The sequence below is a fragment of the Arachis ipaensis genome, chromosome B05 (genome assembly GCF_000816755.2).
Source record: "Arachis ipaensis cultivar K30076 chromosome B05, Araip1.1, whole genome shotgun sequence".
Lineage (NCBI taxonomy): Eukaryota > Viridiplantae > Streptophyta > Magnoliopsida > Fabales > Fabaceae > Arachis > Arachis ipaensis.
Genome location: NC_029789.2, coordinates 123,151,579 through 123,162,483, shown reverse-complemented (window position 1 = coordinate 123,162,483; position 10,905 = coordinate 123,151,579). Strand labels below are relative to the sequence as shown.

The following is a 10,905-nucleotide window of genomic DNA, read 5'->3' as shown; positions in this document are numbered from 1 at the left end:
TTTCATCGGAAAAAGTGAATTTCAAAAATAAAATTATTATATTTTATTTTAGAAATAATATTTATTTCTAATTTATTTATAAAAAAAATGACTAGCGTGAGAGACAGATTCTAAGAACATACCTCAGACAAGAGGGGAAAAAACAGAAAACAACTCCAAAAATTTAGTTACTCTTTTTTTTTTTTCATGGTATCTTTAAATTGGACAGGATAAAGATTAATCTTTCCCATCTCATGAGGGACAACTATACCGCCCAATTGATAGGGGCCCATTATTAAGGTAACGTTTGATGAAAAGACAGAGACAGAAAGACTAAGATTGAGAGACAGAGACTAAGAGACAGAGATTAAAATAAATTTTAGTATTCTGTTTGGTACAAAATGGGAGACAAAAATTAAAACAAGAATAAAATTCTAATTTAATTTGTACAAATGATAAAATTGAAATTAATTAATTGAAATAAAGGTATTTTAGGTATAAAATGTTATTAAAGTTTCAGTCTCTATTTCTAAAAATTTAGTCCCCTGTGTCCCTACTTTTTGGAAGTAATAAGGTAGCGTTTGTTTTGAGGTACTGAGACAGAGACTGAGAGACTGAGATTCAATATCGTGTTTGTTAGTTCAGATATTGGTATTAAAATTTCTGTCTCTGTCTCTAAAATTTCAGTATTTCAGTACCTCCAAAAAGTAGGGACATAGGGGACTGAAATTTTTAGAGATGGAGACTGAAACTTTAATAATATTTTATACCTAAAATATTTTCATTTCAATTAATTAATTCCAATTTTACTTTTTGTGCAAATTAAATTAGAGTTTCATTCTTATTTCAATTCCTGTCTCCCATTTTGCACCAAACAGAATACTGAGATTTATTTCAATCCCTGTCTCTTAGTCTCTGTCTCTCAGTTTCAGTCTTTCCGTCTCTGTCTCTCCACCAAACGCTACCTAAAATACTGAAATTTTGGAGACAGAGACAAAAATTTTAGTACCAATTTCTAAACCAACAAATATGATACTGAATCTCAATTTCTGTCTCAGTACCTCAAAACAAACGCTACCTAAGTATTCATTAATTTGTTGATTAATTAGCAAAACAACAATCTCTTATCGTATGCATAAATAGTATAAAGTAACCCGTCCCTCCTGCATTAAAGCTTCAAAAGATGCAGAAAGTATCCATTCCTAGGACACTTGTCTTAACCAACCGCTCCCAACATCAATTTAATAATTTATACATGTAGATTTAATAGACCTTCTACACCAGAAAATTTACCTAATACTAGTCTAATACATGTCTATCATAAATTTTTCTGTAATCAAACTCTCATATCAACGTATTACATCAAATATTAACGTTAAACACCCTTAAAAAATGACAGAGAGGGGAATAATGGAAAAAAAGTAGTAGAAAATAGAGTGGTAGTGGGATAGAGATTGAGATAAGATAAAATTAAAATTTGAAGGTAGATTAAATTAAAAAAGGTAGTTTAAAAATTTAAATAAGTTTTCAAAATTTGAATAGTTTGGTTAAGTAAAACTCATCTTCTATGATATAATTTGAGTTTCTTTTTTCATACTCGTTCGTAGGTAAAATTGTAGTTTACTTTTTCTATTCATATCATATCACCAACAATCCTCAATACTTCAAAAGGGCTCAAATGTAGAGAAGTTATATTCTTCGATGTTGCATAAGCTAACTGACAGTTTACATGAACTTAGTGTCATTCTCCTGATACTCCAGTACAACAGAGGCAAGAGCAAGTCGATATGCCACAGATCTTAAATTCCTGACAAGCACGTAAATATCGTTCTTCCTCCGCTTAGCCGGCATCTCTTTCCATTGGTCCTCTCTTAAATTAGCAAGTAAAACTGCCTCACAAAATCCCCCTGCTACTAGCCTCTTGCTGCAATGACATAGAACCCAGTAAGCAGCTTTATTCTATACTCAAGAATATTAGGCCCCATTTGATAACTGTCTCATAAATACAGCGACATTCGGAAACAAAAATTATTTGAAGGAGAAGTCGAGAAGAAAACAAAATGTAGGTCATTGGACAGAGTCTGCCCAGTTTTCTGTCCACTCGAAATTTGGGATAAAATAGGGACAGAAACTTCTACTTCGTCTTTAAACACTTACCAAACACAATCATAAGTTAGGGTATGTATTGATGGTAAGAGTGGAATGCAATGGAGCCAAAGGAATAATTGTTTAAATTCCACTCCATTGTTTGCATAAAACATCATTCCATCATAAACCGCCGGAATTGGGAAGAACCGCAAATGAAGCTTTTAATGGAATAGGATGGAATCGATTCCATTACTAACCTTTCCATTCCATCATAACATTATTAATCCAAACCATGGCAGCCCATCAAATTCTTTTTGGCTCCATTCCATTCCCCTTAATAACAAGGATCCAAACATAGCCTTAAGAGAATAATAGGATGGAGACTACAGTGGAGAAAGATAAGATTACAGAACCTTCCTTGTACGGCAGCTGATGTGACAAAGCCGATAGGCCACCGATGATACTCTCTGGCATTGGAATCATCTGGTACATGCATTTCCCATCTTTTGGAGGAATGCTCCTCTTTGAAGTATGATTCTAAAGCAGATTGTGGCAGTTGAAATCCTTCACTTTTCTCAATGCTGCAACATATATCAGATAACGATACTATTTCCTATGATAAAACCTATAGTCATATACTACTATTCCCCAACAAGATACATTTGCTTATCAAATTCACAACAAAAATTACATATTAAAATAGGAATGCACAATGTTAATTACCATGAAGTCAATAAATATGTATCAGATGGGTGTGGTGCACAAATAACTGCTCCCTCTTCAAAAAGGCCTTTCTTGAAAGAGCGAAGATGAACTCTTAGGAAACATAACCTATGGTCAGAAATAACAGAGTTTTGGCAGCTCGGATTAATATTTACTTCACCCTTTATAAACTTTGTGATTTTCTCATCTCCATCCGCAGCATATGGAAACAATGACAATTGGCCACCTTTGGTTTCATTAAGGAAATTAGTCAGCACAGAACCTGTCCTTGCCACAGTTCCATCAAACAAGCTATTCTCAGAGTCAATCTTTTTTGGCAATGAATTCAGATCAGTTAAATCTTCCAATGTTGAAACATCAGTAGTTTCTACTGCATTAATTTTTCTGTTGAGAGTACTATGAATAATACCCCATGGAGGCAAGATGGGAACTCTCAGGCCTTTTGGATGGAGGATGTAACTTGGCTTTTTTATCAAATGCAGCAGCTTTAGCTGACATGAAGCATGAGTATGCCTTACAATCTGGGAAATCAGAAAGGAAAGCTGGCAATCCCATCTGCATAAAGAAAAAGTTTTCATGAAAAATCTAATAACTAATACCAAAAAAGGCGTTTTTTTAAGAAAAAAATCCCCAATATTTTTTTGCATGTCTTGAAGGGTGTAACTATTACTTCATGTGCAATCCAATGCATCTCTTGCAAACCGATTGCATGTGCTCCATAGGAGATGAGTGGAATCCAGAAGGCCTTAACCCAACTTAAGGGAAGTATGATAGAACACCTAGAAGATAACCAGATACAGTTAGTATTTATTAGTGTGTTGCCACTGACATTTAATTTATGATACCTTTTTATTTTTCGCCTAGTTATATATCTTAAAGCAGGTAATCACAAATATCAGGTAAGAGTTTAGAGAATACTGGTAATACCTGATAGTTGACAAGAAGCATCAGAATGCATAATCACAAGTCAAAAAAGGACTAAAGAAGTTACCCTCTAAATAATTCCTTCCTATGATGTTTTACAAGCAAGATAGGGCAAGATCTTGAGCATTGCTCCTCTGTCAAAGAGTTTGCCTCCCTGGAATCTACATCATCCAGGCAGTAATGTGTCAAACGTTTGTGGTGTTTCTCATTACAAATCACACTCTCTGCCAATGGGGTCCTCAACCGTCTAGATTTAGCATACCAGAGATCATTATTATGATACTGCTTGTTTTCTAATTTGGACCATGTGGATGAAGCCAATTCACTAGTCTTCTCCAACTCTTCATGAATACTTTCTTGTGCGCCGTTAACTACCTCAGCAGAACTTGGCTCCACTGATGAAATGGTTCGTTTCCCACACAATTGTCGAGGATCCTTAACATTAAGTGACAAAATTGCAACAGAAGAAAACTTATCCTTATTGTATGATATGGATGAACCTGTCTTCTGAGAAGCTGTCTTGTGTAGGCACATGTTCCCATAGACAATGATTATCTGAAATACTGAAAAGCCAGAATGTATAAAAAACCAGTCGAGATCATTCATGAATTAAATCGACGAAATTAAACAATAACTAACCTTGTAACAGGATGCAACATCTTTTGAAGAATTTGAATCGCTCCTGATCCGATTACCTCCAACTTTGCAAGTTCACCCTTAAGTGAAAAGCAATTAATTGAGATGCCTGTCTTTTCCATCTGAACAATAATAAACAGCAAAACACACAATCTAAACAACGAGAAATTAAACAGCAAAACACAATCTGAACAACAAGAAATTACAAGTCAGCTTAAATACCAATTTGCAAAGTTCTGCGACATCATGAGCAAAATCAAAACCTTGGTAAAGAACATATAACAAACTTAGTGTGTCAATCGACGAGAATTTTCATCTATATAACACTATTTTAAAATATTTCACACTAAGAGCCAATCAGACAGAATAATCATAAATTTTAAAATCTCGGACAAAAATATCCATACTGAATGACAATATATATTTGTAAAAGCATAGCTTTCCAATCTCTCAAAATGTCTAAGGGGGTAAGTCCTCTATAAAGATCATGAGCTTACATCAAATAGATGCTACGCATCCAATCCCATACAAAATGTTTGTCAGAAAATCTATCATTAAAAAATGCGTTATTATGCTCCAACCAAATAGTCCAAACAGTGGCGTAAATTGCACAGCTCCATATAAAATTTTTACTCTTTTCTAGTACCAAGCCCAACAAATCTAGTCAATAGAAATTTATCAAGAGTTATAGGGCACAGCCAACATTCCTTAGATGCTAAACAAACTGTTCCATAAGAAAACAGGCATTGGGCAATGCAAAAACAGAGGTGAATTTGTCTGAATTTGCCCCACATATCAAGGGAGAGAGCCTTATCTGGCCTTCGAACCTACAAGATGTTAAGCACAGCTGTCCATATAAAAGATTTGACCTTAGAAGGCGCTTTGGATTTTCAAATAAGTTTATCCAGGTAGAAGGAAGTTGTATTGGCAGAACGAGTAAGAAATTGGAAGAAAGATTTACAACTAAGACTAACAGAGTTTTCAATAGACCAAATCCTTTTATCAGGGATAGGTGACAAAGAAAAACCATCAGAACTCAGAAGTTCCACGGATTCCCTATCATTAAGGCTACGAAAGAAATGGAAGTCCCAAGAGAAAGTGGAGCCTTGTGTAATGTAAAAGGATTGAATAGGAGAATTATGCATGGAAGACAGAAGATAAAGAATGACCATATTTGACCATGAAAAACTACCAACACATGTATCTTAGAGCTTAACTAAGTCCAAATTTTGTCTATGCCCCAACTATGCTCATAATGGGAATAAGGTGTCAAGGACATTAACAAGAAGGAAATTGAATAGGAAACAAGGGAACAAAAAATGAAAAATAAAGGGAAAAATAATTGGCCCAACGTACATGGCTCCCACCTGATGGGGACGTATGCATCTGGAAAGGCTGTTTCTAGAATGTGAAAAGTGTGACCTCCACTTTACAAAGCAACAACCTACTGCTGTGCGTGTCTCGCCCTCTTAAAAGGTATTAGTGTTTGTTCTATTAGACAACAATGATCGCATTTTTATAACTTCGTTCAAATAATAGTTGTACCCGTACGGAACTCTTCTGTTTCTCAGTATGATCTCTATCATCATCTCTATTCCCTTTATCCATTCTCCTATCATACCTAGGTCTATGAATTTCTCTATCAATTCCATTACCCTTACCCATGAGGTTCCAACATTTGATCCTTAATTTGCCTAGGAGTTTTTCCCGGGCATCCTCCAAAATAATGGGATTATACATCCCAACTCTATCCCTTGGAAATAAAAAGGTAGCACCAAAGAAAGGAAAAAGTGAGATGGAAAAGTAAATTACTTTGTCTGTCCAGCATGGATTTACCAAATTGACCACCAATGTCAATTTCCGAGATAAAATTGGTCCATTAGTGTCTTTTGTCAACATCAAATTAGTCCTAACAAAGAATGATTTGATGTCAAACATGACATTAACAGACAGCTTTTTAAGAACTAAACTTGTATTCTGAAAAAAAAAATGTTTGCTTAAAAGTGAAAGACACAAATATAACAGGAAATGAACAAGCTTCCAAGTTCCAACATTGGAGCATCATCATAAATGACCTACCTACCTTGAAGTGCTAGAGGAAGGTAATAACCCCAGAGTTTTGTCATGGTAAACTGCTTAGTGTGCCAAACATGAGTTCTGAGCCTCTTGATTCCATCGCCAGAAGTAGAAAACCCACTATCAAAGTTCATCTTAAGTTCATATCTCCGGCGCATGCGCCGACTTGGAAGCTTCTTTATCTCATCCTTTCCTAAAAAGTAATTCAACACCACAAGTTTTATTATGTACTGTTCCCAGCTTTTGCCTCTTTCTTCTTGTCCCAGCTTTGCTATTAAAAGAACTCGTTCGTCTTCTCTTGTTTCTTTGACTCCTATAATCACCCTTTATTCTGTCAGCTATAACAGATTGAAGACTCTCAAGCTCATAGGCTCTAGATTCTGCAAACTTCTGCACATTGATTTTGCGAGTTGCCATATCTGCAGAAAATTTAGGTCCTTCAGTTCCTTCAGTAACCATCCTAACAAAATAAGTAGGAAAAAAGATATCACTTCATGATGAAATTGGTATTAAAGACTCTTTAGAAAACAAACAAACAAACAAATAAATAAAAAGTGCAACAATGTGTGTACCTTGGGAACAAGAGTAAAACAGTGAAAGGTTTAAAAAATGAAAAACAGCAACAGTGGTCGCAAGCGGTGGCAGGAGCATCAGGGATGCTCGTTTGGGCTATAGAACAAGAAGGGAAGAAAAGGAAAAAGGGGTTTAGACTTTAGATATATGGTCCCATAAAAACATTTACAAAATGAACCGGTGCTCTATGTCTTGATATTCACCAAACAGTCCCAAAACTGTTTAGATTCATGTTGCCTACGACCCTAATTTTTCCAGTTATCTAAAAATAATGTTCTATTTCTTTTGATTAACAAAAATTCACTTTTATTATTGTATTCGAGGTTCAAAGAACTGGACCATGCATCAGACCAGTCAAATTAAGGGATCCAATGGTGTGCATGGGTTGGGTGAAACCAAGTTTGCTTTAATCCGGACCACAGTTACATGAATTCACCAATTAGGTGACGCACCGCGTACCAATTCACAACTCATATTTACCGAAATGCCACAAGTATACTTTTCACAAAATATGTTACAAGTGGTGTACGGTGTACCACATAGGCATACCCGTTCTCATACCAGAATGTATGCACTATGATCCAGACCCAGCCCTAAATTTTGACTGGACCAATTTTTTAGACTCTTACCAAAAGCCGAACAAATCTCATCCTTTTCGGATCACAATAAGACCAGGTCTAGATCGGGTTTATATCGGGTCTAGAAGATGATGCCTAAACTAAAAAAAAAAATTAAGATGGCAAAATCCCAAGCATTTAATCCTACGCCAAAGTCTGGAACCTTGAAATCTCCAACAGCAACTATTCCATAACATGGGAAAATTCACCTAGAAAACATATAGCAAGTAGATGCCAAAGGTCGGAATTAAAGCATAATAGTCACTAATTATATAAGTCTAAAATTAAAGCATAATGACCATTAATTTGTGGTGCAATAGAACTAGTAGGCAGTCAAGAACAATAAAGAACAAAATTGGTAACCAACACAACAATAAAGAACAATCATAGCAGAACCATAATCAAGACAAGATCATAAACTATGTAAACAGTTAAACATTACTGAGCACTAGTAAGCAGTAAGAAGTACAAATTATTTGCACACAATAAGCAATGAAGCATAATAAATAAATCAATAAATAAATCAATAACAGAGAAATCAATATCTCTAAAAAATATCTTCTTGAGCACATATAATCAACCATTAAGATATATTCAATATTTCTTTTCAGTTAAGATCAAAAAATAAAAAAATACAGAGGGCCTACCTGCAGGCAGGGCAGCGTCAAGAGCAAGAGGGGATACCAGTGAGAGAGCAGCAAGAGAGAGCAATGGAACCCCGGCAGGGAGACAACAACAGAACTTAGGAGGCGGAGATGCGAAGCTGCGATGGAGCTATGAAGTAGTCGAGCAGCGAAGAAGATAACTCAAATGAGAAGCTGGAAAGTTGGTGGAGGCCGGAGGAGAGCTGCCAATGAAGTAAGAAAGAAGGGGAAGAAGGACGGCTGGCATGCTGTGACAAACCCTACCGCCCTACCAGACTACTTAATTGTTCTCAACCAGGCCGGCCCGATTCAGTCAGCCGGTTCTGGTGTAAGAATCACAGTTTATTAGATAATTTTTTAATTTAAAGTTGATTTTAAAATGTTTACACTGTCCGGTGGTCTAATTTAATCTGGTGAAAATTTAAAGGTTCCATTAGAGAGATAATAGATAAATTTTATCTTTGGTCAATTATTTGGAGTTTAAAGATATGATTTTAAGCTAATAATCTAGAGCTTTGATCTAAATTCTAATTAGGTAAAATTGCTCCCCACCTTAAGGGCCACACATTATCTAAGCATCATTTCGGCCTAATCAAATCTTAAACCAAAAAAAAATAAATAATCTAGCTAGACCACTTAATTGAGTTAAGATCAAGGTTTTGAAAACTGGACTGGTTATCAAACCGTTTTAGTTATTGGTTCACTGGTCCAACCAGTTCAACCGTAGTCTAACCGGAAAAATTATTTTATAATAAAATAATAAATAAATTATAAATAAATACTCTAAAACATAATTATAGTCTAATATAAACTTTAAACTACATCAACCAAAATCTAATATAACCTTTGATCTCATCAATTATTAACAATTTATCATTCATTAGTCATTATATCACTATTGAACTCATTAAGATAGTCACAAAATACAAAAAAAAAAACATTGAATTAACCAAACCAATAAGAAAAAACGATCATCTACTCATCTAGTTAATTGAGTTAATTCAATTCATCTATTCCTTCATTGGATTAAAAACAATACAAAAAGCACAAAATGTAGTGACATTTAGAGTACTAGCAGTGAGCAGAGAAGAACGAGCACGGCAGCAGTGAGAAGAGCTAATCAATAATCATTCAAAGTGGTTTCTGAACAAAATATTCATCTAGTGCCAACGAAGTCTTTGATAAGATACAGTAGTAAACTCACATCAAATGCTCAAAATGAAGTTCCTTTCTATATCAACTTAACTTCCATTAGAAAAATAGTAAGTCTACAACATGAAAATCACAACCACACAGTACCCTAGTTTCTTTCATACTTTGGATCAGCCATAACAAAATGGTAAGCTATCACCAGTACAAAGATGAAGATGCCAAGGAAATTGGCAAAGAAACCCAGATCTTGATCATCAATCATCTGTAGCAGGAAGCAAAATTAAATTCATGTCATTACCATGGTTTTGGGCATCAAAATAGATTTCTTGTTCTTTTCCAACTGAAAGCATGCACAATTTGAACTGTGAATCTCATATACTGAACATTGAATTAAGGATTAATTTAATTAATATTTATTCCTAAAACATGATCATATGGAGCAACATCCATATATCAGAATTTAGAAATTAGAATCTTCTAACCTAAATCAGACAAAATTATAACAAAATCAGAAAACAAATAATCATTTAACAAAACACAAAACAGCAGCAGCACAGCAGAACCAGAGCTAATCAATAATCAAATAATCATTTAACAAAAACACGGCAGCAGATGATAAAAGGTTGCGTTCAGGAGCTTGCAAAGAGAGAAATCATGCATAGAGAAGAAGCAGAGAGCTATGAACGCAGAGAGAGAAATTGCTCTCTTGTATTCACATTTCTATAATGATGAATCTCACTTCTCTAACTAGTTACATGTAGGTTTATATATACAGTGTCTTGTGACTACAAATATCCAAAAGGCTTAAATTAATCTCTAACAGTGCCATGCTGGCATTCTCCTAACAAACTCCAAAACTATCTAACTAACATGTACATCATGCTGATTCCTAACTAACTGTGTATCGGAAACCATCATGAGCTTGACTCCCTTCTATCAGCAGCACAGCAGAGCCAGAAATCAAATAATCATTCAACAAAAAATCAAAAACACAACACAGCAGCACAGCAAAGCCAGAGCTAATCAATAATCAAATAATCATTCAACAAAAACACAAAACCCCTGTAATCATTCAATGATTTCAGAACAGAGAATAAAAAGAAAAACGAAGAAGAAGTGAGCACTGCCACTGACCTTCGAGAGGGGTTGAGCGCGACGGAGAGCAGGACGACGGGACGACGATAGAGAGTATCACGGAGGCGATGAGACGACGGTGAGCAGCACAAACAGAGAAGCCATGACGCCGAGCAGGACGAAGACGATGGACGCCGAGCGAGGAAGAAGAGAGCGAACAGGGGTTGGACTTGGAGAACGCCGACAGGACGAAAAGAGAAGCCTCAGACAACCACGGACGGCGGCAGTGGCTCACTCCGTTTGGCGGTGGTGGAGGGTAGCCAGGGTTTTCACTTTTTCTTTCTTTGATTAGTGAATACTGTATAACGAAGGAAGGAAAAGAACGAAAGAGGGATGGGGGGAGGCACAGCACAGAGCAC

The 10,905-nt window shown here is 35.6% G+C and overlaps 1 protein-coding gene and 1 pseudogene across 1 annotated transcript; both read right to left on the bottom strand.

Annotated features, from left to right (window-relative positions):
• LOC107643993 lies at nucleotides 1,560-7,092 on the bottom strand (annotated as a pseudogene).
• On the bottom strand, nucleotides 9,219-10,626 carry LOC107643994 (dolichyl-diphosphooligosaccharide--protein glycosyltransferase subunit 4C). The gene is made up of 2 exons (XM_016347758.2): nucleotides 10,547-10,626; nucleotides 9,219-9,674 (listed from the first exon to the last, which is right to left on the bottom strand). The coding sequence occupies exon 2, from the start codon at nucleotides 9,672-9,674 to the stop codon at nucleotides 9,561-9,563; it is 114 nt and encodes a 37-aa protein (XP_016203244.1). The 5' UTR covers nucleotides 10,547-10,626; the 3' UTR covers nucleotides 9,219-9,560.